Below are 27,558 nucleotides of genomic sequence, written 5' to 3' on the forward strand. Positions count from 1 at the left end.
CTGACCTGAAAGTAACATCGGATAAATATAACAAATCCAAATGCAAAAATATATTATTTGGGTCCGATTCAGATTTTTGGGGACCGATCTTAAACACCTCTACTTTCTCTTATCGATTGAAGCTTTTGAAATAAGTGATTTTATACCAAAAAAAAAAAAAGACACTAGATCAATAATTTTAAAGTTGAATATATTGATAATGTTTGTTAAATTTTTTATGCGCATTATTGAGTGTATATTAAAAAAACTAAAATAGAAAAAAAATGTAAAATCATAGAATTTACACAAGAAATAATTAATAAATCCAACAAATAGATTATTAATCGTAAATAAGAGATTATTAGTAGTATCATATGCATGCATAAAGAACACCGAATTGAAGAATAGAGGACCTTAAGTTGGTCCCATATTAAAAGAGAGTGTACAAAAAGTGAAACAATTATGTAATAAATTATGTAGCAACAAAAATACACTGAACATAGGCCATGGTAGTTTATGGCTCGTCAGCAATAATGAAACTATAGCAATGGCTGCACTCAGAGTTAATTCACAATCAAATGGGTACACAGAACACCCTAGAAAGCCCAGAGAAAATGATTCATCAATATGTTCCATTTTGTCTTTATACTCGTAGATCTTAATTGCATCCCTTTGATTATTGATGGATATAACTAATATATTTAGAGTGAATACGAACTCTCTGTTTTTAACTAAAATAAAATAACAATTTATTTGATCATCTACCACAAAAAATATGAGATAATCTAGTTTTTTGTTTTTTATGGTTAAAGATAGTAATAATTTATTTTAGTTAAAGACCGAGTTGTCTATTTTTTATCCTTAATAAATTTTTATTCTTTTATAAGTCCCAAAAATTATTCTCTTTAGATAAATTGATCTTTCTATTATTTTCAATCAACTTTTTAATAATTTGTGTTGAACAAGTAAATTTTTATCAAATTTTATTGTAAGGCCATTAGATCTCATAAAGTATTATTATAAAATAAATTCGTTTCTTTAATTTTAAAATAACAAAAGACTAATTTATTCGACGAGAATAACTTTTAAAAATTTATAGAATAATAAAAATTTATTAGAGATTAATTTAAGTGTTCGCTATAAAAAAAAAATAGTGCAACTAGATCTCTTTAAAATATTATCCTTTATTCAATTTTTAGAGGAGAAAAAAAAATAAAAAATAAGTAACTTTTTTTTATTTTTTGAACAACTAGTACATAAAAGTGAGTATTTAAATTAATTAAATAATAATAAATTCTTAAAAGGATTGACGAAAAACTGAATTTTAAAGGATAAATAGTAGCATTTTTTAAAAAAATAGAGATTGGATTGTATATGTTTAGGGTTTACACTAATATTGATGCAATTACAATGTTAGTCAACAAAATTATAAGAAAATGTCAAGTCAGAATCTGTTATAATAACTATTTACGTTGATGATTTATTTTCAGTGTAATGGTTAGGATTTAGGAAATTATTGTCCTAATTATTCTTCTAATACTTAAATGAGCAAAAATTAATATATATTATTTTTTTAAATATCAAAAAATGAGAAAACACAAAACCTTATTTATTTGAAATTAAGAGGATAAGTTAGGACTCCTAATAATTTTTTTTTCATTTCGATAGACATGGTATAAAATTAGTTTACATTGTTTTTATTAACAAAAATAATAATCTCCGTCTAAGAGGAACATGATGGCATAGTCTTCCCATAATTGCGGGTTCAAATCTTCCTATCTTTGATAAAAAAATAAAATAAAAAATAAAAAATAATAATAATCTCCATCTGTATTATATATATTGTAAAGGAACAAGAAACAATCATTCCGCCATTTCATGTTTGGAGTTAAGAAAATGGTACATGCATGGTGGCGTCGAGGGTCGACCACCTCTGCACCCTGATGAGTGATGAGATGGCACAAAAATGTGGCCTACTTAGAGTTTTATTTTTATTTTATTTTTTTTAAATAATGGTGTACCTTCCGAGCATATTAACTATGAATACTATTGTTGGCATGATATTGCCGGAGCCATCATAATAAAAAGACAAAAAAGTAAATAAATAAATAAATGTTTTTTTTTCATATGCAATTAAATCCCTTTTTGGTGATAGTGACTAGTATATTATGATATGTGAGAGAGTATGGTTTGGTTTGGTGTTTTGCGCGTTTGAATTAGCCCCACATTCATTTTTAGGTATCCGAATGTTTGAAACCAAATGGGGACTTTCACTATCCTCATCTCCCTTCTCCTATTCTTTTCTCGATGCCCTCTTTTATACGTTTCTTGATTTTCTAGTACTAATCTATGCCTTTGAACTTCGCCAAATCAATGTCACAGGTACGAAGTTGTTCATGAATTATGTTGCATATATGACACTCCAAAAAATCAAGCCAGATTCATAACGTTTAATCAGTCCAACAATTTTACTACATGTTCTAGCTCTCAGGGTTATGAAATTTTATCACTTATTTGGATGGATCAGCACACAGCACAACTTTTTTTTGGTCATGTGACAACTCTTGGCCCAATGGTCCTGAGCTAGGCCTGATAACGAAAAGTTCAATTGTACCAAATTCAATTAAAGATTTTCTTATCGACCAAAAAAAAAAAATATATAGAGATTTTCTTCATGACCCTAAAAAAAAAAGGAACTATAGATTTTTCTTCATCATCACAGAATCGTTCAACTAATACTAGTTTGGTTTTTTCGTTCTTTACTTTCTCTATTTCATCTCTTTATGTTAAATTCTCTATTTATCTTTACGTTGATTTGTGCAAAGTCATACCTAGCAGAAAATATTAATATTTGTGCACTAAATATCAGCAATCATTAACCACTTACTATATGAATAGGGACTCACTCCATAATTCAACTAATGTAGAACAAAAAGAGAAGAAAAAGGGACACAATACTCTGTACTGTACAGTATAAGTAACTAATTAGTTACCGAAATTGATTGTATCAACAGTTTTAGAAAAGCTTTTAACCAGCAAGAGAAGCTAAGATCATCTTTCTAGAAAACTCATCCACTCCAAACTATTAACCAGCAAGAGAAGTTAAGACGGAAGATATAATATGCAGAGATCCAGTAATGACAATAATGCCCTTTTGATCCCCTTTACTGGCGAGAATCTTATTTGCAGTTCTCAGACTACCCTTTAAAGAGGACTCTGTAGCCAATATGATCTTCCTGCCATCTACCAAATTTCTTTCAGATCTTACTGGAAGACGATGATGATCCTTTAATCTTTCGTTGTATTCTGCCATTCCATCATGAACTACCCCAATGCCAAGCTCTTCAGAAGCTTGAATCCAAGACTGCCTCAATGACGAAGTCGGAGTAATTCGAGTCACACCTCCAGCAATAGCAGCTTCAGTCAAAATAACTGCTTCCACCTGTACACCTGCACAATGGAGTACCACCGTATTAACATCTGTAGTATTCCCATCTTCTCATAATAATTGTCGCTTTCACTTTTTAGATTCATTGGCAAATTAATATGAATGGACTTTTATTGATTCTAGAGACACTAAAGCAAGTAAAAAAGGCAGTTAACAAATGGGGCCATATTTCACACCAATTTTAATTTTTATGTAGTACATTTTGCAATTTAGAATACTATAAAACACAACACGAATATCAATAACCAGCATGTCATTAACAATGATATGCACTTAAAGAATACTAGAGCTTTTTTTTTTCAATCGACAACATTGTAGGCATGCACAATAATTTAGAAGTCTGATGGACGTAAAATTATGCCACCAATATGTTACAATTCAATCCAGTTTGACACTTTCATGACTAAGAATGTTTTTCACATTCTCATGGCGCCGAATTCATGTAACTCTGACGCAACTGATATGACTTTGAACTAAATTAACATAAAATTAACAGTTTACCGGAGAGAATATATTTAGCGAAACCAATATGATCTTTGTCGCTTGCCATTGCAACAATAAATGTGAATGGAGCCTCTGGAAATGCCATTTGTAATGTGCTCATCAGTGCTTCAGCAGATTCTTTTGTGTGGGCTACAGCATATGCATATACACCAAAACATCAATGACAACTTTTGTTGTAACAATCGAAAAAAATCTTACTGGTCCCACTAAAAATGTTATATAAGCATAAGCATTTTCTAGGAAACTCATTTATCACAACCATATGAAATATAACGGGTAGTCCAGTCTATAAAATGCAAGAAAAGCATCCAAAATGTTTAAACTTCTTCCAGAAAATCTTACACGACTTCTACATTTTCCAGACAAAACACACCCAATTTTTTTAACAATTCAAGTTAACAGTTATTCGCATGCTAATCAAATGAGAAGTCAGAGAAATCAACCTCCATCAAGCAGTATTGTTGCTCCAGTAAGTCCTAATGCCTCAGCTTCTTGAGATGTTAGGAATTGACTCCTTCCAAGGAGGTATGTACTTTCCAACCCCAACCTAATAGATTCATCTGAAATTCTCCACCCTAATCAACCAATAAAAATGGAAAAAGTGAAGGAGAAATCAAATTACCAGCACAGGAAAATAACACTAAGGGGGGTGTTTCAATATGAGAAAAAATGAACCGAGGAAAACTAAATTAGCACATATATATAATGTTGTGCTCATAAAAAACAAGCTAATAGCAATATTAGCACAAACATAAAAGGGACATTGTAGCATGGATTATTATTAAGTAAAAAAAAAAGCATTTTAACTTTTGACAAAATCCTTGGAAAAGGTAACCCAAATACTAAACTCTAAATTAGAGTAGTAATATATTCTATTCAACTGATAAAAGAATGTATATGCATGTTGATAAGGACAGGAAGATGGTATAGAAGTTATACCTAAATTACGAAGACACAATACCACACAAGTGGCAGTAGCAGCATTTTGAAGTTGGTGGCTTCCTAGCATTTGCAGCTTTACATCATGCAACTTACAGGACTACATGAATAGCTATATTCATAAGAAACGGGATTAAAAAAAATTACTAGACAGAAGAACCTGATAAGAAAACATACCATGATTGTAGAGTACAGATTATTTGCAACATTCTTAAGTTGCAACACAATAAGAAATGAGGTAACTGACTCAGTAAAATTGCAGACACATGAGAGCTCAAACGAAGTTATGATAAAAGGCTTGCATAGAAATAATGTAAGAAAAGAAAGTCTGAAATACAGAGTTATTTGGTAGGTTATATGTATCCTTTCAAACTTCAATTCACAAATCAGAGTAAAAGCCTATTATGCTAAGCAGGAGCAAGGCATTATCAATATATGTCATAGATGACTGCAAAAGTGAGTCTGTTCAAAAGTACGTTCCATGTCTATAAGATGCATCCTAAGCAATCAGAGCTAGTAAACCATGCTCAATTCTTTAAATAAACAAATGAATTAGTAAAAGCTAAAGAATTCAAATTCATACCAGATTCAAGTCTTTTGCAACTTCTATCACTATATCACAAATTTGGCAAGGCTTGCCATTGAGCACACTGAATTTTTTTATAGTACCGCGATTCCCACTGTCAGATGCTGACACTACAGGTGAACCCATGGACGCTGCTTTATCTCGAATAATACTCTCAATATGAGGAAGAAATGGTCCACCGAGCACCAACTGAAATGCATTTCTTTGGTTAGCAAAAGAGAAAGAAAAACAATATTGTCCATAATGGTAATAAAATTGTAAAAAGATCAACATCTCTGTACCAAGAATATAGAGAAAAGTTTTATTTCGCTCTGGTGTTTATGTATGAAGAATAAAATTTTAAAATTTATACATTAACACAAATCTAAATCAATAGAAGATAGGTCCAATCCATCCGAGAAAATGGAAATCCTATTTAGCTGTCACAGCAACATAAGATCCCTGTTTTGCCACTTTGCAGACATTTTAGGGTATTTTTCTCTCAAAAAATGTTATTATGCTTTAAATTAAGACATAAATGAAAGGATATTTCATATCAATAACTATTTCTGGTCTATTTTACGTATAGAATGCAAGGATTAAACAAACGACAGTTCCTAAAGGAAAAGATGGAAAGCTCTCTAGCTAATTTAAATATGCTTCTTTTTAATGAGCATTGAGTAATTGGAGTAGGACAAAATAATCTCAATGCAGCTACTACAGGTGAACCCATGGACGCTGCTTTATTTCAAATAATACTCTCAATATGAGGAAGAAATGGTCCACCGAGCACCAACTGAAATGCATTTCTTTGGTTAGCAAAAGAGAAAGAAAAACAATATTGTCCATAATGGTAATAAAATTGTAAAAGATAAACATCTCTGTACCAAGAATATAGAGAAAAGTTTTATTTCGCTCTGGTGTTTATGTATGAAGAATAAAATTTTAAAATTTATACATTAACACAAATCTAAATCAATAGAAGATAGGTCCAATCCATCCGAGAAAAAGGAAATCCTATTTAGCTGTCACAGCAACATAAGATCCCTGTTTTGCCACTTTGCAGACATTTTAGGGTGTTTTTCTCTCAAAAAATGTTATTATGCTTTAAATTAAGACATAAATGAAAGGATATTTCATATCAATAACTATTTCTGGTCTATTTTACGTATAGAATGCAAGGATTAAACAAACGACAGTTCCTAAAGGCAAAGATGGAAAGCTCTCTAGCTAATTTAAATATGCTTCTTTTTAATGAGCATTGAGTAATTGGAGTAGGACAAAATAATCTCAATGCATTTAGTCATGTACATAAGAATTGGATTGTATCCTTGTCAATAGTCCTCAATTTAGTATCTATGCAGTTGTAGCGTGTTTTGTCTCCAAGAAAAACGTCATTTCATTTCAAGTTTAGATATCTTATTAATGAGAAAAATAAGATCATGGAGAGAAACACCTAACTGGGCGGTTTTGTTTTATGATTCCTGCCTTTGCCACTGCAATAGTTTCCAATGAACCACCAAGAGCTGCTAAATGTTCCTCCCCGACGGTGGTTATAACTGAGGTAGCAAGGCCAGAGCTAGATATAACATTCGTTGCATCCCGAGCACCCCCTAAACCAGCCTGTAGAATTAAATGAAGATACAGCATTATGACTTTGGCCATCTCACAGTTTTAGGTTTAAATTTTTTAAAATAAAGACAATATTAACAATAAAACACTATCAAGAACCATCCATTATGTTGGCTTAGACAAATCCAATATTATCTCAAGACTTTTTGGGGGGGGGGCAACATAGAAACAACAAAATCAGAACAATAACTTAATAGTAGGTTTGCCCGAAGCAATTGCCAGTGAAGAAAATAGATAATTTACCTCAACAACAGCAATGTCAACATTCTCTTCAGCGAACAAGATGAATGCCATAGTAGTGAACACCTGAAACAACAGAGTAAACAAGTTTAGCAAATACAAAATATCCAGCTCAATTGTATTAGAATGCTATATAATATACACAGAAACATCAGCTTAAAGAATCATTAATTTGAGGCAATATTTCATTGCAAAACCAAATAATAGAGCATTAACTATTGCAATAGAAGTGATAATTTAGAAGATGCAATCCATCTTGAAAGAACAGACAGAGGAGCAAATAATGACCAAGAGAATTTAATATACTGTTCCAAATGCCCAATTGATCACATGGAATCCAATGGAAAAAAACCTCTAGTTAAAGTATTTAAACGTTGATGATATTATGAATACCTCAAAATGGCTTATGCAACCATTTTCCTCTACAATTGCTTGGTCAAGATCCTGCTTGATCCTATCAAAAAGATTACTCAACAATTTTGGCGAGACAGGATCGCCAAATCTTCCTAGTAAAATCCTCTCTCTGATTGTCTTGATATGTGGACTGCTTCAGAAAAATAAAACCTGCCCGTCAATGACATACAAATTGTAAAGCAGTATTGTCAAAATTGGAATTGCAAGCATTTGCATATATATCGAGGTAATGTCGTTTTGAAGGATAAAGAAACATAACCTAGTATAACAACCAACAGAATAACCTTCTGCCCTCAGAATATTAGATATGAATGCGGCTGTTGACCCCTTTCCCTTAGTCCCAGCAATATGAACAGCCTATAATTGGAGTGAAATTGAAACATACGATACATGTGAAAATGAAGAGATAACTCTACAAGAAAAAAAGGTATGAAAAACTCATCCATAACTTTTCCAAACCCATATTTAAGTACTAAGTATACCTAATAAAGAGGAGAATTTCAGCATACTCAGAATATAAAATTTCCAACCAATTAAAGAAAAAAACAGGCATGACCCTTGGTTACAAAATTTCCACTATCCAAAGTTGTGAAATAAGAAGTCATCCAAGAACTTCAACCTCTGAATAAATATTTCATTTCTTCCCCCCCGTCTAATTTACATATATGCGTGATTTAGTTGTTGCTAAAATATATATTTACCAATTAAAAAAGGGGAAGAAAAAAAAGGAGGAAAATTGCACCTTGAATTTGCAATGAGGGTTACCAAAACGTTCAAGGAGGCGTCTCATTCTTCCAAGATCAAACCCATCACGCGAATCAGTGCCTGCTCCTTTGGGAACCCCTGATTTCTCATAGTTTTTAAGCGAATCAATGTAATCCAGTAGGTTTTTCATTTCAGGCTCTCCTGCTTTCAAACATAAGGTTCGTATGGCACCTATTTGCCTTTTGATGCCTCTATTTATATGGCAAAGAAAGTTACTATTGCCAAGAAGTGTGAGGTTTCCAGTGGGAACTGCAAGCATAGTTCAGTCTCACCACAAACAGGCCTGCACAGCTGAAGCCTGAAGAAAATGTATGCTAACAAAATCAATTTCAAAGTTTTATGTATTTGAGAACCAAAAAGATATCAAAAGAACATGCATTATATATGAAATCTAGCATAAACTACTGGTCGATGTCATGAAATTACTTCTCCCAAAAACTTAAACTTATAGAAGGAGACACATGAATAATTGTATCTCTAACCATCTGTCCATAACACTTAAAAGCAAGGTTGCAAGAACCGAACCGGTTATTGAATCGGTCAAGTAACTGGTTCAATGGTCCAACCAGTTTAGTTAAATATACAATAAAACTATTACAAATTCAATATACAATTTCAAACATCCAAATTCAATGATTTCTAAACTAATAAAATTCAAAATTTTGTAATTTCACATAATAACTTGGCCATATTTTATCATTAAAAATTCACAATAAAAAATTTCCAAAAGGATTAAGATCTCTCCTTGCTGGGAAATGGGAATAATGCATAAAAAACCAATTGCATCGATCTCTTCTTTGATTCCCAGTGTAAAGCAAAATAATCCTTAAAGAACTTCACTCTACTCCCAGCTTCCCCAAACTCCTCCTCAAACTTCTTCTTCCAGAGGTCATTATTCCCAGACAGGTACAGCAGTTCTGTACACAAGCAAGCCATCCTAGCCAGAACAACAGTAGGAAGACGCTCCAATCATCATCTTAAGTTCTGTGGGGACATGAAACACGGCGGAGGGTCCAATCCAGCTTTGTCACAAGGATCAATCAATAATGGCAATGCAAGCCTATCCTTAACCATCTTCCACAACTCAAAAATCTCACTTTGTTGATCAACAACAGCATCATTATCAAAATTATCCTTGGATTCAAAATTTTCCAGCATCAACTTCAAGGGCTTGGCAAATTTACGGTTATCCATAGTATTCAAGAAAACTCAGCATCCAAAGTCGAGAATCCAAAAACAGAAAAACTAAGCAAAAAATCCAAACTCAGAATCATAAAACCCAGCCACTCAGAATCACACAATCAGAATTATTGACAAATTGAATCACAGAATCAACTCAAAACAAGCAAAAATAAATTGAAGCAGAAGTACTTACCGGCGGCGAGGGAGGAAGGAAGCGACGGCGACGGAGAAGGGAAGTGAGCTTGGACAGAGAGAGTGAGAGAGCGCTCGAACAGGGAAGTGAGCTTGGACAGAGAGAGAGAGAGCGCTCGAACAGGAAAACGAGCTCGGAGAGAGACGACCGACGAACCCAGCAACCCTTCGCGAGGGCGAGAGCGAGAGGCGAGGAGAAGAGGTTCGGCGACCTCCTTGACTGTTTGGGTGATAAGTTTGGGTAGTTGGGTTTTCCGTGTGCGAGAGACTTAAAACTTTTTTGGCCACCCAACGCAACCGCCTAACAGAAAAAAGAAAAAGCTTTAATAAATCAAATATTAATTGCACAAAAATAACAGCTAAAATTTTATACTCATGGTCATCAGGTCATGGACTCCCAAATCCAGAAGCCTTTCAAAGTATACCTAGTTTCCTCCCCCGAGTCGCCCGAGTTCACCCTCCTCACTCGGTCCCTGACTCAGTCCTCGCTCGTCGGGCTCGACGCCGAGTGGAAGCCTGTCCGAACATACCAGTCTTCGTTCCCCGACGTGTCGCTGCTCCAAATCGCCTGCCAACTCGGCGGCGACTCGGAACCTGTCTCGGCCGTGTTCCTCCTCGACCTTCTTTCCATCCCTCTCTCCTCGCTATGGAAGCCACTCCGAGAAATGCTGGAATCCCCCGAGACCTTGAAACTTGGTTTCAGATTCAAGCAAGATTTGATATATCTGTCTTCTACTTTCTGTTCCCATGGCTGCGACCCTGGTTTCGATAAGGTTAGAGGATCACAATCGCGTTGTTTCTTTGGTTGAATTTACAGTTTTCAATCTAGTTCTTGAGATTCTGAAATGAACTGTTTAGATTCTCATTTTGTAAAACATTATTTGAGTTTACTTTCAATTCGTATAACATTTTATCAGTTAGGATTATAATTTAACTTTGATTGAATTATTGCGTAAACACGGATCAAAATTAAACTTAATGCACCAGCCATATGTATTCGTTTTATAATTGAATGAATTGAATTATATTGTATAATTAATACTCAAATTGGTCCCAGAACTAACATGCACTTCAATTAATGTGAATCAAGAATACTAAATTGTGGGATCAATTGAGTAAATCAAAATTTTGGACCAAATTGAGGCGCAAGTGTAACTTCAGGACCAATATGAGTATTAACTTTCACTCGGAGGACTTACTTGAATAATAATTTACAACTTCAGGTAGTAAATTAACTAAAATGGGGCTTCACTTGAGTAGAAAATTATGCTATTTTTTAATTATGATAGGTTGTGTTGAACTGTGGATAGGTGGAGCCATATTTGGATATCACGAGTCTGTATAATCTTCTGTATCTAAAGAAGCATGGACGGAATGCACCGAAGCAGACTAAAAGTTTGTCGAATATATGCATGGAAGTCCTGGGTTTTCCTCTCTCAAAGGTTTGTTTACATATGCTATTCAACTTTTATTGCATATAAATGTGTCAATTTAGAAGATTACCACTTACCAGTGGGGTTTTAGCATTTGTTTGTGTGAACTGGATGCTTAAATAAACTACATGAACCGTAGTGTGAAGTTTTTGATTGTATTGTATCTTCTACATGCATTTGGGAAGTCATATTCACGTTACCATTATAGTAGCTAAACTCTTACATTGTTGCTGTTATATCTTTCCCAATTTTCCTCTAGAAAGGAAGGGGAAGAAAAGGTAACATAAAAGGAAAATTACAAATTTGCACTGCCAGAAGCTTTTATTGTTCTGTCTGATTTTTATGTGTTGATTTGAAGAGAGAATGAGATTATGAGGGCTCATTCTTTGTCATTTTGTAAGATGTATATTTAAGTTTTTCTTAAGAATCTTCATCCTAAAAAGTTTACGTATTGCATGCATGGCCGCCAAAAAAAGTGTTTAGCTTTATCAAATAACGAGCTTTATTTTAATTATGAAGAGTGATTTAGCAAATTCCTAAGTTATTGATCACTGGGTTATAGAGATACATGTCAAGAATGGACAAAAATGGAATAATAGAAAATAGAACTATAAATTATCCCAGAAGACTTCCTTGCCTGAAAACTTCTTGATAGAGATGTATGAATCACACTAACAAAAAACATCAAACAGTGGCATAGAGTTTATCTTATCCAAAAAAAAAAAAAAAACCAAGCAAGATTACAGAACACAGAATTGATCCAACAATGTAGCTCAATATGACCAAAATTGCGCAACACATTGCACACGTATTTGGGAAAACACGTTTGCCATTTAATAATGGCCTGTATACTGTTTGTTATGTGCTTTCTAATAAGAAAACATACTTGCTCTCCTATTTGCAGGATTATATTGATCAGAATATCTTAGCTATGCAAAGTGATTTCTGAAGAATCAATTTGTTTCATCACAAAACAAATATTGCATATTATAGATAGTAATGTTCATTGACTGTTATTGCCATCTATATTTGTGTGTTTTAATGGAATTTAGTTTTTCATAATATGAAAGGGAATGGGGAATCTCTTGTTTGTATAAGGATCTGGTTTGGTTATCCGCTGGAATTCCATGTTTAAGGACTTGGTCCATGGCATTTTTCAATTACGTAAGTTGTTAACCAAACTTATAACTACTTTAGGAACTCCAATGTAGTGATTGGTCATGTCGTCCTCTTACAGAAGAGCAGATAACATATGCAGCTATGGATGCTCATTGCTTGGTTGAAATATTTAACGTCTTCAATTCAAAAGTTGCCAATACAGGTTTGTATGCTTGAAAATTTTATACCACTAAATCTGCACCTGTGTGCATGTCATCGTGTTGCATTTCTTTTTGTTGTCATAGTATTTAAAATTTCATGGTTATTGATTGAGCATTTGCTCACTAGAGTTTTGAAAATGTTTTGAAAATGTTTCAATTATGTGTTTGTGGTTTTTTGTCTAGTGCTATTTTGAATCTATCTTCTTGCATCCTCCTTTTTTCATTTGATCCCTCTAGTTTTTTGTTACTTAATAGCTAAAGATTTATCACATGTTCAGTATTTGGCTTAATATACTTGATAAAGCTTTCATGTGGGTAGTCAATTAGGAATGCTTGACTTGCCCTGGTCCCACAAATAAGTATTATTGCATGAAATACTCAGGATTTGTATAGCATCCCTGGAATCAACGGTTCACGGTATAATCAACTTGACCATCATTTTCCATTATAGAACAAAGCAAATTCTTGCAAAGCACAATCATCTATCAAATTTTTAATTGTGAAAGAGTTGTTGAAGTTAGATGGCAGAGGAATACAAAGATATATTGAAGATTCCTTGATTTATAATGATAGATACTAATAAGAAATTGTTAGGGATAGTATGGGATGCTTGATGTTGTATTTAAAGAGAGTGGTTCTTCCCACTTAACAGCTGATTTTTAAGGTGTGAGTTCTCACTTTCCTTAAGTACTTAACAGAAATCAAATTAATATTCTAATTTGGCCACATATATTTTACTCAAATATGGACCTTTCATATGACTGTTTTTGTTTCTTATATCCATCCACTTTATATGTATAGAAACCTTTTTCATTATATTGCTCTGGATACATTCATTTATAATCTTTTTATTCTAGAAATATGAACTGTTCTCCATCCATGAGGCTTATACATAAAATTTTTTTGTCATGTTTTTTAAATTGTCACTGCAGGAGATTTTCTTCTCAAGACAACCACATTGTCTAACACAATGGAAAATGTTGGGTTGAAAGAGCTTTTTGCAAAGCATGATTTGAATGATAATGCCCTGGGAATGCAATTTTGTGAAGCCTTATCAATTGTTCGATCGACTATTGGTTCTGCTGCTGGTCAGGTGATACCTTCAGCTGAAAGAACAATTCAAAGGTTACCATGTTCGGTTAATGTACCTTCAGATGAATTTTCGAAGATTGTGAAAAAATATGGTGACAGAATTTTGTTAAAGGAGTCTGACAGAAGACCCAAAACCTCAAAAAAGAAAGCAAAAAAGCGGTCATCAACTAATGGCATTAGCAATGTAAAGCATTTGGAAAAATTTGATGACTGGCAAGGTATCCCACCTTGGGATCCATCAGTAGGAGGGGATGGATATCCAAAGTTCCTTTGTGATGTTATGGTAAGCATTTTAACTTTAAATATTTGATGCCTCCTTCAATATGGATATAATAAAATTCCAATTGCTTGTGGAATAAAGAACATATGATGAGGTTTATCTGTTCACTTGTATTATTTGTCTTTGATGTTTTATTGTAACCTTTTACCCGGAAAAAATGGGTTGCTGTTGTAATTTTAGAATTAATTATTGGTATTTATAAGTTGAATATAATTCTGGCAAGGAAAATTACTCAGGTTGAAGGCTTGGCCAAACATTTACGATGTGTTGGGATGGATGCTGCAATTCCTTATTCAAGGAAGCCTGAACAAAGGTTGTAAATACAGTATGCTTTGCTCTTTCTATTCTTTAGTTGTTGATTTTACCTTAGGAGTTCTGACAGTTGGTCTGATCCTATATCATTTTTACTGATGAAACTTTAATTATATTCAGGGAGTTGATAGAGCAAGCCCGCAGAGAGAAGAGAGTACTTTTGACTCGAGATGCGAAGTTGCTAAGATATGAATATCTAATAAATAACCAAATATATAAAGTGAAGAGTCTTCTGAAAAATGAACAGCTACTTGAGGTATGTGTATTTTAAATATGAAGTCTTAAAGATTTTGATAATATACATATTTTAATGTAGAATAAATATTAATTATCAATTTTAGTACGTGAACTTTTAGCGTTATGATATGCAAGAGTGCTCATTTTAGGATCGAGGTTATACCACATATTTTGAAGTTGTATTCTTAGCTCAACATGATTGCTTATCAGATAGAAACTTTTCCCATATATTCCTGGAGAAACTGATTGTATGCTGTGGAGCACGCTAAAATCGAAGTTTGTTTCAGGTCATTGAAGCCTTTCAGCTAAAAATTAGTGAGGATCAGCTGATGTCAAGATGTACAAAATGCAATGGGAGATTTATACAAAAGCCACTGTCTACTGAAGAGGCTATTGAAGCTGCAAAGGGTTTTCAGAAAATTCCAAATTTCTTATTTAACAAGAATATAGAGTTCTGGCAGTGCATGGACTGTCACCAACTTTATTGGGAGGTACTTTTTACCAGTAAAGTTTGTTTCCCATGATGAATGGTGCTATTGAACATTGCATAACTATCCATCTTGGATTCGCATTATATCACAGCATTCCTCTCTGACACATGAGCTATATGCTTTCCTGTCATGGAACATTGGCAACATACCTTGATTTATCATTTGCTTGTGCACTTGTTTTTGCATTGAACCCTTTTCTTATGAAGTCGTAGCCTCCGTGCTTGATTTTGAGATACTGGGAATTAATTCCATGAGACCCATATAGGGTATATCATTGGAACGCATTATGATGTGTTCTTCAATTTGTTTGTTTGACAATGAAAAATAACGGAAGCAGAATTTCTTCCACACTTGCTATTGTTTTGCCATTAGAATAGAACAATGTGGCACCAGCTAATTATTTATTTATTTATTTTTTAATTTAATTTTCATATACCGATAATGCAAAATAGTTTTACACAAATATTTAATCGAATATTGTCACATCATCAAAATAACTAATTTTCAAAATCACTATTTAAAAAGTCATCTTAACATATAAATTTGATTTGATGATCATGTAAAACGTTTTATCCTGACTGTGTATCAAAACTAAACCTTTTTTTTTTTTTTGAGTTTTTTACATATCTCCTAGTGCAGGGTTAATGTGTACTTAGCATGTTTCTTCTAGATATGTGCATTTATATGATGATATAGTGAGCTACCTTCCTAAGTTGAATATTATGTGCTTTGCCCTCTATACAGGGAACCCAATACCACAATGCAATACAGAAGTTCATTGATGTCTGCAAGCTGAGTGATTAATTTGCACTCTACTGTGGATGTGCATTTGAACGATAGTGATATCGATTCTGAGAGCTATTATCCATGATAATGAAAATGTCATTTTCTCTTGAACATGTATTATTCTAATGCAATCTATACATGTAATGTATCTCATAATTTATACATCAAGTTTGCTACTATGCATTCTCTCTTGTAGTTTATTCTGCCCAATCAACTTCGATTTCAACATGATTGATAGAAATATAACTATTCATGTTGTCTTTTTCTATTAACTTAAATTTTTGGGATAAACGGTATCATGACAAACGTAACAACTATCTCTGATAAAATAATAAAAATTGAAAAGAAAATTAAACTTTCTAAATTTTACTCAACTGGTTTTCTCTCAAGGATACATTTGTTGAGGTATAATATAGAACAAATATTAGTATATTATTCAGTTATTGTAACTTTATTGTTCGTGTGTATATATATTATCATTTTTGCAAATTTATGTTGAATATTTAATATTTATTGCCTTGCATGATAATTTATTATGGTATTTAGAAGTAACTTTGTAATTTACTAAACAACTAAATTAATTATTAAATTAGAGAAATCATGTATAGAATATAAGAAGAATTTTGATAAGATATTTTAGATTTTTCAAATAACATAAATGAAAATTATCTAGGAAGTAAGAGCTAGGTAAGAGATTTTTTTTTTTTTTACAAACTTCGATAAAAATAGAGTATAATAATCGCGTGGCAAGATAGATGTCTTTAAATTTTGGATTTAGAAATAAAAAGAAAAACGATTGGTGACTTGTATTATTTTTTTTTATAAGACTTCAATTAATTTTAAGTATTAAAAAAATTATGTGTAATAATCTATCGTAGGGTCCAGCATTATTGTTTTAAATAATAACATGGAAAATTAAAAGCAGCAGGGTCTTTTGGTGGTTTCTTCCAATTTGGTATTTTGAAATAATCTCAGTGCCTCGGCCGGCCAGTTAGACCATCTGCGATAACTTTCATTTCTTGTAGCAACAACAGTAAACAACTTATTTACGATTACTGCAATGGAATTAGAATATACCCGTGCTTCAACTCTCATATTTCAATTATTTTTTAATATTGAAAATAAAAAAAAATCACCTAACAATTTAATGTTAATTCTCTTTTTTTTTTCTCTTTTAAGTAGTGTTCCCTTTTTGAACTATGGATCAATTATCTATTAAAAAACATAGCAAATATTGTTCAATGTTGGGATAGGCTATGGCAGACCAAAGGGAAAAAATAAACAAGAGGCGAAATATTTTATGCAATTTTCTTCTATATATATCTGTGCAAGTACATTGTATTATCATTTAAGATTTATTCATAATCATTATGGCAATGGCTTCTTCTATTCCTCGTAAAATGTTGAGCATATTTTATTTTCTCTGCATTGGGATTCTCCTTTCTTCCTCATCATGGGGTACAACAACACATGCATCTTTGTTCACATATATATAATTACTGAATATTAATTTTTTTTATATTTTTATTTTTGTCAGTTCAAATTGCGAAAGCAAACGTGTGTCCAAGTCCCAGTAAAACATGGTCAGGACCTTGTTTTAACACGGGAGGCTGCAAAGATCAGTGCATAAGGCTTGAAAGTGCCGTCTTCGGAGCCTGCCACAGCTTGACTTGTTATTGCTACTACAACTGTCCCTAATTATAACATTTCTACCTTTAATAATTACTATTTCTAATTAAAATAAATTATGAGAGACAATAATGACATGCATGTTCAATTTGGTTCTTTTGCTTTCATTTCATTTCACTCTTATATTAGAATAATCGTACTAAAATTTATCTATTATATATTGTCTTTTATTTTAATTTTACTGTGCAAAATATTGATTACAATAAGAACATGAAATGGAAACAAAATCCAAAACTTACTCTACAATAAGTCAATAATTTATTTGTTTCTCTCATTGTATGATCTCTTGTATATCTGGAGATTTGTATCTTAGTTTGAGTTTCATTCAATAAAGGAGACCTTGAAATGGTTTCATTTCTTGTACTCATGAAAAAAAAAGTTATTTAATTTGCAAGAATAATAATATTCTACCACAAATGATTGATCTTGAGTAGGAGTATTTATGGTTCAGTTTTTTTATAAATTGAATTAAAATTGCAACAAATTATTTTAAATGATTTAAAAATTGAACTATACTCTTTATGAAATCTGATCTCCAATACTCAAATAAAATATAATATAAGAATTGCACTATATATGTGTTTCGGGGCTTACCTAGAATCGAACGGTGGTTGGACTTGTTTGTGAGGCCCAAGCGTTGGAGGAGTGTGGTCTACGACTTAGTTTACGTCTGGGAGCCGCCTCCGAGTTGTGTATGTGAAAGAATGGGAGGTGGTACCTGCAAAGACACTCCGATGCCTAAATCAGCATGGGGTTAAGCAGGTTTAGAGAGTATTGGGACTTAGATATACCTGAGGAATGTCAGTGTATTTATAGTAGTGAACCAATAACCACCGTTGGAATAGTGCCACTTTTTTAGGGTGTTAACCGTCCCTTTATCTTGGGGAGGTTAAGATATGGATACTGGAAGTGGTTAGAGAGATTTTAGGGGCAGTTACCCATCTGAATGAGTGCTTATCTGTCAGCTAACCCTCGTTCCCGACTTCTTTAGAACAGATCGTGGTGAGTGCCAACTTCGTAAGACGAAGGTCGGTGCCGGGTGAGGCTCAATCCGTGGGATTAGGCCTTTTGTTTGGACTTGGGCCTTTACTATTAGGTCAGGGTATGAACAATATGTATGCCATATGTGTGTGGTGTATTATACCTGCTAGCCTTGTGAGAATTACCGCTAGAAAATCCAACAATTCTTCTTCTAAAATAATACCAATGAGAGACGGAATTAGATAAAATATTACGAAAGAGCTAAAAATTAATTTTATAATAAAATAAAACTAAAAAAAATAATTTAAAGAGAGATTAAACTAAACTTTGTGTATAACTTTATAAGAAATCATCAAAATTTAGAGGGGACATTGCGAGGGATCCTTTAAGTCAATCAATTTCTTCAGCAGACACGAGTAATATCTTGAGAACTTCAAGAACGATATACAATAATCATTTGAGAAAACCATTCAAATTAGAAGTCAGTTTTTTGGTTTTAATATAAACCAAACCATAAAAAAATGTTTTTTAATAAGCTAGTTTCTATAAAAACTATAGTTTTAGTTTAGTTATTTTATTTAAAAAATTAGTTTCCTTAAAACAATTTCAGTTTAGTTTAGTTAAACCAATTTTTTTAGCTGCCCTAATCTTGAGAGTTCGAATGTACACTCCCGAGTCTCGACCCTCCTCATCGGTCCAGATCCTATAAGAAGAAGTTTTGATCAATATTTTGACAATATGTTTTTTACATTGTATCAAGGAAGTCCTTTCTTCTCTTATTTAATTTGTCCTTAACCCTCAAAATTAATCTGAAAAACTTGGAGCTATAATTTATGGATTGTATAGGTATATATGTGTTTGATTGTTTATACTTTTCAGGTGCAACTACAATAATATAATGGTATTAATTGATCATTTAAGTTGCATTTGTTTTTAGATACGGGACACTGAAATAAGAATATAGAGACATAAAATTATATTTGACATATATGATATGAACAGAAATATTGTGTCTATCTTTACAGGAAGGACACAGAGATATTAACAAGAGACACATCTTATTTTTTATTTTTTTTATTATTCTTGTTAATTTTTTTATAATTATATGTTTTATTATTATATTTTTCTTTTTAAATTTTTTGAATAAAAAAATGAAAATAAATTGAATTTTCATAATTTGTTTTAGTTTATCACCAAACAAAATAAAAAAAATATTAATTTTTGTATTTTTATCCTTTCTAACTTATTTTCAGTGTCTTTATTTTATCTTATCATCAAAACCAAACGCTACCTTACTGAATGTACAATGGGGCTTCAAGAACATGAAAATATAGATACTTCAAATATTGACTATGAACTAATATGACTCCAGTTGTTGGAATGGAGTTTGAGTCCCTTGAAAAGGTTCGAGAATTTTATACAACACAAAGTGAAGAGTTTAGAAGCTGAAGAAAACAAGAGTCATCAAACTAGAAAAAGATGCTCATCAGTTATATTGTTTGAACTGGTAGTGAATTGAAGCTGCACTTACCATTATTTCAAGTAGAGCTCAGGATACCTAGTAATTGAAATTTTAAATTCTTTAATGATATCATATTCATGTTTTGAAAAGCCTTAAAAGTGTATGTGTCGTTTTATTATCAATTTAGATTATTTGAGCAAAACATAATAAATTTTTGAAAATGTCTAAATTAACAAACAAATAACAATAATTTAAAGGAAAACAAAAATAAAGTAGCAACGGTCAAAGGAACTGCATCAAACAGCAGATGACCCAACATGATGAGATACTGCGGCAATTATAAAAGCGACGCGGAAACACAACTTTGAGGCGATTACAAACCGTCACTAATATAAGTGACATTTTCCAGTCTACCCAATGGCGATGATTAGAAATGGCCAAAAAACACAACTGCCATAGTATTTGGTGTAGCAAGGGGTTATTCTGCCAATGGTTGGAAATCGCCACAAAATTATTTTGTCACACCTCATGGGAAACCAATTGTCCAAACGTCAATTTTTTTTCCCTAGGTTATTTTTTAATTAGGCTGGTCAATTACTAATTTATTACTGAACAATAAATTGTATACACAAAGCAAAATTTAAATTCCCAAAACTCTAAAATGTTTATTAGCGAAGATTTTATGAAGATAAGAAAAGATGATAAGAGAAAAAGATATATAGTGTAGTTTCCATTTAGATAGAAGTTCTTGTTATTATATAAAATTAATATTTAAGAACTATTAGATAATTTGATAAATTTGACTAAATTATTATATAACAAATTAATTAAATTATCATCTAACAATTTTTAACTATTAACTTCATATAAAAATAAAGACAAATGTACGTGAATTTTTACCTTTTTGTTTTTATTTGTTTCTGTTAGTGTTCTGGTGTAGTTGGTTTATATGAGCTTCTAAGAATGCTTTTGTTGATTTTGCTCTCTTTTTATTTAAAACAGATCAAAGAAAATATGAAGAAGAAAAATAAAAAAAATATTATTAAAAAAATAACATAAAGTGTACTTAGGCGCAATGCTGAGATTTTTTATTTTTATAAATTAAATAAATATAATAATTATTAAAATAAATAATTTAAAAAATATTTACCGAAATAAATACTTTTCTCTTATTTTATTTATACTGTAAATAATATAATTTTGTATGTATCTTATTTACAGTGTAAATGATATATATAATTAAATATAATTTTTTAAAATAACAAAAAATAATCATTTAAATTGGACCAAACTCTTAAAAATGGAACGTTTCAAATAATAGAGAAGATGAACGATTTTAAAAAATTAGATGATGAAGTTTCTGAAACTTTAGATGAAGTCATTGTTATAGAAAAGGGAAATCAGGGAAAAAGAAGAAATATGAAATTGGAAATAGAATGATCACTAGATAGAATGAGAAGAGTAGGGGAAAGAATCAGAAAGTTGAGGAAGTCACTGTTGCCGAAGAGAACGGTGAAAAGAAAATGGAGTTCTTGTAGTTGGAGGTGAAGGGTTTTTGTGGTTTGTTTTTTTAAATTTGAAAAAAAAAACTTTTTTGGAAAGGTAAAACTAAAGGAGAGAGAAGCAGTCATTAATAGAAAAACGTGCTGTAGTGGACATAATTTTCGAATGAAAAAATATAGTTAGACAATAAAAATACTAAACAATGTAAATAATAGATATATTAGATGTTTATTTCACTAGGTATACAGATGGTTATTTTAATATTAAGATTTAGATTGTTAATTTGAAAATGTAGTGTATTTTTATTTAATTGGTAGTTGTTTATGTTGTTTAAGATGTTCATTATTTACCTAGCACTCCCTTTATTGAATTTATGGAGACATGAATAGTTAATAGAATGATTTTCAAATAATAGAGAAGATGGCAACATCCTTAAAAATTGCATTCCATTCTCAATTGCTTCCTCTATTTCCGTATCTGTCACTTCTATTCTATTGTAAATTCTGTTCAACCACTTTCAAATTGTTTTTAAAATAAGAAAAGATAAAATAAAATATTTTTATATTATAAAAATATATAAAAAATAGACACAAACAATAATGCAAATATTAATTTTAATTATTTTGAATTATTTTTGAACAAAAAAATTATTGAAAAAGAGATAAAAATATAAAAAAGTTTTTATAAACAAAGTAAACCTATGTATTTTTAATTTATTAATTATTATCATTAGAATTTTAAAATTATTTTTTCAATAAAAAGCTTTTAATTTTTTATTTCTAACAATATACTAAGAATATTACTTAAAGTTTTAAGCGAATGAAATAAGCAATAGTATTAATAATGGTTAGTTAAAAAAAATAATTGTGTTAATAGCAGTGAGCAGTTTAACGGTGTACTTATGTATGTTTTTACTTATTTCAACGGTTAAAAGAGTAAACTTGTTAATGTGTTTATTTTAAATGGACAGTCCATCTTTTCTATTATTTAAAATATACTGTTTATCTTTCCTATTATTTAAAATCGTCCATCTTCTTTATTATTTGAAACGTTTCATTTTTAAGAGTTTGGTCTAATTTAAATTATTAATATTTTTTATTATTTTCAAAAATTATATTTAATTATTTATATATACATATATCTCGTTTATATTATAAACAAGATACATAAAAAATATCTCATTTCCGTGTAAACGAGATAAAACAATATNTCATCATACGTTGTAAATGACAGCTTTTTATTTCAATCAAAATTTTCGATTAATTTAAGGATTAATAATATTTAGTACTTGATGTTATATTATAAATGGCAAAATTTTTCGAAATACGATAATGAATGAAAATCTAATTGTGTAATTTTTTTTTTTTGTAGGGATAGACGCAAGTGGGAAAGTCCGTCTTGTCCTACCTAATGAGGTGGTTCTAGAATTTCATCCCACCCGTCTAACTGCGGGTTGGCGGGCTAAGCCCGCCAAAGCTCTTCTTTTTTTTTTTTACTATTAACTACTAAGTAATATATATAATTTCACAACCATATTAATAAATTTATAATTTCTAATGGCATAAAAAATTATAATTTTCATCCAAAACATAATTATAGATATTGTTTCCAAAACAAAATAAACATAATTCAAAACATAATTATAAATATTGTCTCCAAAACAACATAAACATAATCTAAAACACTAAATTTTCATCTTCATACTCTTGTAAGTTGGGTTGGAAAAAGTTGAGTTTTCGTAAAAAAATTACAGAAATACCCCCTTGTAAAAAAAACTAAGCCCGGCGGAAAAGCCAGCCCTACCCTACCAAAGCCCGCAGTTTAAGCGGTGCGGGTTATGTGGGCTGGCCCAGCGTGTTTAGGCTCGTTTGCCACCCCTAGATAAACGAGAACAAAATTTTTTCGAGACAGGCATGGGACTTGACTGAGAATTCTCGCCTCGTCTCCAATAACTCTCGAAATTAATAAATTTACTTAATTGTTCTTAATAATTTATTTATTTTCATATATGATTTTTAATCCTTTCACATGTTACATATATAGAAAGAGAAACCCTAGCTAAATTCCTAATCCTTGTTTGTATAACTTTTCAATTCAAAGATCCCTAGTATATTCATACTTCATCCAATCTCTCTGCAGCTACCTCCTCACCACTCTCACTTCTCACCGCACCGTCACCCCTCACTGCGCCGTCAACCCTCAACGCGCCATTCTTTCTATTGGCTGCATTCTTTCTCCTCTTTGAGGGTGTATCCATCTCCTTTTCGTAACTTTGCCGTCGTGTCCATCCATTCTTCTCTTCACTGCCATGTTCCCCACTTTGTCCACTCTTCTGCCTCGCCATCGCATCTTTCTACCGTGTCAGTTTAAAAGAAGTTGTCGTTTGCCGTTTAGCATTTTTGTATAAAATCTTATTATTTTTATATAGGATTGATACTTACAGCTCTGCTTCTATAAAAATTAATAATCAGTCATGAGAATGAGATTCTGTAAACAATAAAATTGTGAAAAATAGAAATAGAAACAATATTCTCCCACAACGGAAATCAAAAATAAAAACGAAAAACAAATTTAAAGACAGAGATCGAGAGCAAGGAGACATCTCCCGCAATGTTGCCATCCCTAGTTCATATAAGTTTATGCATAAAGAGAAAACATCATGAAAACATTAAACCTGAAAGCCATCTTAGCAACATCTGTCTGCTCTGGCACTGCAGGAAGAACTTTGTCCACCACAATCACCTTTCCATCATTCGGTGTATAGCCTTCCAGCAATTCTTTAATATCTTCAAGCATTCTTCGTCATCCCAATCATGAAGTATGTTCTAGAAATAAAATAATATAATCTAAGAAAACTATGGGATCAACTCAATCATAATATATATAGTTTGTTCCATTAACATTAACTCCTGTTTTTAGTGTAAATGTTTCGGCATGCTATCAAATAAATTATTTATATCAAATATATATTAAAATGCAAAAATATATATTGAAAATGAATTCAATAATACATTTATTATACACAAATATACAAAATCTAATTTACTAATTAATTTTTAATGTGTATATGATATTGATAGATATAAGAGCAATGCATCAGAGAAGCATAAGGACCAAGTGACAGAGCAATCAAGAAAGCCTTCAAAAATATCTGTTTTAACTAATTTCCCTTTGTGCTTAGTTAGTTAGTCGTTCTGTTATACTCTTAGACCAACTCAATCTCTTATACATGTGTATAAAGTGGTTGACATGATTGTATAATGTAATCAAGAACACAAATCATATATTCAATATCATAATTTCTATATTCTGCAGAATTCATTTTCTCCTCTCTTTTCATTATTCTCTCAATCTTAGTGCTAAGTCTTTTAGAAACAAACATTAAATGAACTAAGGCTGCAAGAATCAAGCAAACTATGAGAGATAATATATAAGTGTGTGTTAACATTTCATGAAAAACTCAATATAATAAGTGAGCCAATATAATAAGTAAGACTTGAGTTCACCCCTGCCAAATGGAACTACTATATTAATTACTGTTAAACCTTCACCAATATCATGTCTTAATCCAATGTAAGGTTCTCTGAGCAATCACACTAGATCTTCATATCTAATTACAATGTCATAGATCAAATTGGATCACTTGGTTCTGAGTCTTCAATTATTGTCAAGATTCATAAGCATCAAAATAGTGTAAAGAGACATTTTGTATACTAAATTGAGAAATTAGAAGACAACCAGTTTAAGAGAGAGTAAATTCAATTAACAAATCAAATATATTAAACAAGTGAATTTTATATGCTTCAATAAGAATAATGAAATGAATGGAGTCCTAGAATCTAGTCTCAGATCATGGGAAATATATATCACGAAGTCCTTACTGATCTTAATACTATTTTCAATGCGGTCGGTGATGTTCTTTTCATTCCTTTCAAAAATGTAGCTATCCATTCATTTCCTTCTTTGTTTGCTTCAGCTTCCTTTAGATAAAAAGCATACAGTCATATGTAGCCGAAAGAGGACATGAACATAAAATAAGAAAATAACATGTGTAAATAACTTGTAAGAAACTTACCAAAGATTTAATAATTTCTTCAATGGAATTTTTAGAGAAGCATTCATCAATTACTGGATGCCTAAAAATCTCCAAATACTGTCATTAATACAGTGCAATTTTCGGCTAATCAGAAAAGAAATTTGGATATCATTGATGAAATAGTGATTACTTGTTTAAGATACTGTCTTCATCAAGTTTGACTTCTGAAGAAAATTCTTCAATCACTAATCTTACATCATTCTCATCATCGGAATTTAGGCTAATCAGGCGCTTCTCAAGTTCCACAATTTTCTGGTACATATAAAATGTTATCATTATTTATCAAATTAACCCTTGAAGTCCATTTTATATCTACTGATTAGAAAATTGTTCCACTCATGTCCCTACAAGCATTAAAATTGGTCATCTTCTTTGGCCCGGCCTTCGTCGATGCACCTCGAAGCAGCGATCCGAACCCTCCCTTGCCGCCCTTCAGCCGCAGAAGGAGTCGCACTGTCGGGAAGATGTTGCTGCCTTCCGGCGAGCAGATGGCCGAGGAGGAGACGGTAAGAGGCTAATGACGCTGACACTGTTGGATGCTAGGGTAGAGGCGACGAGGAGACAAGGCTAACAGCGCAGCGAGGCCTGTGCTGGTGATGGCGGGGATCTAAACTCTTCCAGGGTTGCCATTAATGAGAGTGACGGTAAGAGTTGAGAGTAAGAGAGTCCCGATCGAAGCTTTTGGCCAAGTTTGAGGGTTATTGGGTTGGGGGCTGGGTTATTAGGGTTTTTTTTTAAAAAACTTTTTGGCCACGCTTTTAAAGCATGCCAAAAGAGTACTAGGATATGGCCACGCTTTATAAGCATTACCGTAATGAAACCATGTCGCCACGCTTTCAAAACGTCCCAGTTTCTCTCTATGGCCATGCTTTTGAAGTGTGGTAGAAAAAATGTGGTTGTATCTCTAATCAATTGCCACTCTTACAAAAGCGTAGCCATTGACCCTTTTCTCCATGCTTTTGAAGCGTGGCGAGAAAAAGTGTAGCCAAATCTCTATTCAATCGCCACGCTTTTAAAGCGTGACAAAAAAAGCGTGGCCATAGGCCTTTTTTCTTGTAGTGTTAGTATAATGCTGTGTGATTTTGATTTGGAATTGGTTCTCTGGAAATATTATTTTGATTTTAATATTAATTTGGTATAGTGCTATTCTGATTTTGATTTGGTAATTGGTTATCTGAAAATGCTGTTCTGATTTTGTGTTAGTTTTAATATTGATTTTGGTCAATGCTCTGTTTTGGTCATTGATTTAAAATAGAAAAATATTATCACAATTATGAAGATTTGTATATGGTTGATTAATTTGGTGGCTTCTACTCATGTGCTATTATTTTGAATCTCTTCAATGCAAATAAGTTTGATTTTGTTGTTAATTTTTGGATGTCATAAATCAAAAAAGTGTTTTAGTTCACTAAGTATAGTGAATTTGTCTATTTGTGCAGGTAGAGAAAAGAGAAAAGAAAAAAGAGAAAAGAGACTATAATTATAGATGATGTTGAAGAGTGTGGCAGCTTGCAAGAAAGGCCAACTAAAGAGGAAAAAACACGTCAAATTACTTCAATGCCGATTGATATATTTCTTCAACTTAACAATGAACCTGATGGTGAAGAGCAATTGGATGAGAATGAAGAAGATAATATAGAGGAGCAGGACAAGAATTATATTAATCCAATTGAGGCTGAGGTCATAGATAATACTGTGAAAGGTAAATTTTTTGTCTCCTTAAAAATCTTTTATGACATCATTTCTCTTTAAATTTACTGCCGTGAAAGATTTATATATGATGACTTCTTTATATAATAGGGATATATTTTAATAATTAATTTATTGGATCTATTAATTGGTGGGGGCGGCAGGGTTGGTTGAAAAAGAGTGTTTGGTGAGCATGATGATGAAAATGGTTGTATGTGAGGACATGAGTTTTTATTATTTTCATTAATAAGCACGATTAATTTACTTGAATTGATTAATTTGAGCTAGGCTTTCAATAAAATCAAGACTCAAGTTAAATAGCAAAACC

At 31.9% G+C, this 27,558-nt stretch overlaps 2 protein-coding genes across 2 annotated transcripts; one reads left to right on the forward strand and one right to left on the reverse strand.

Moving 5' to 3' along the window:
• Window positions 1-2,941: 2,941 nt before the first annotated feature.
• On the reverse strand, window positions 2,942-10,429 carry LOC107495163 (dihydrofolate synthetase). Its single transcript, XM_016116255.3, has 12 exons — window positions 10,286-10,429; window positions 9,862-10,161; window positions 8,464-8,784; window positions 7,981-8,078; window positions 7,701-7,851; window positions 7,311-7,373; window positions 6,897-7,058; window positions 5,454-5,645; window positions 4,871-4,970; window positions 4,375-4,506; window positions 3,929-4,060; window positions 2,942-3,429 (listed from the first exon to the last, which is right to left on the reverse strand). Exons 3-12 carry the CDS (start codon window positions 8,743-8,745, stop codon window positions 3,065-3,067), a joined length of 1,677 nt encoding a protein of 558 aa, XP_015971741.1. The 5' UTR covers window positions 8,746-8,784; window positions 9,862-10,161; window positions 10,286-10,429; the 3' UTR covers window positions 2,942-3,064.
• LOC107495162 (uncharacterized) lies at window positions 10,206-16,072 on the forward strand. Its single transcript, XM_016116254.3, has 8 exons — window positions 10,206-10,633; window positions 11,171-11,302; window positions 12,491-12,614; window positions 13,545-13,987; window positions 14,221-14,297; window positions 14,417-14,552; window positions 14,821-15,024; window positions 15,769-16,072. Exons 1-8 carry the CDS (start codon window positions 10,250-10,252, stop codon window positions 15,826-15,828), a joined length of 1,560 nt encoding a protein of 519 aa, XP_015971740.1. The 5' UTR covers window positions 10,206-10,249; the 3' UTR covers window positions 15,829-16,072.
• The last annotated feature ends 11,486 nt before the right edge of the window (window positions 16,073-27,558 follow it).

Source organism: Arachis duranensis, chromosome 6 (assembly GCF_000817695.3).
Source record: "Arachis duranensis cultivar V14167 chromosome 6, aradu.V14167.gnm2.J7QH, whole genome shotgun sequence".
In the NCBI taxonomy this organism is placed as follows: domain Eukaryota; kingdom Viridiplantae; phylum Streptophyta; class Magnoliopsida; order Fabales; family Fabaceae; genus Arachis; species Arachis duranensis.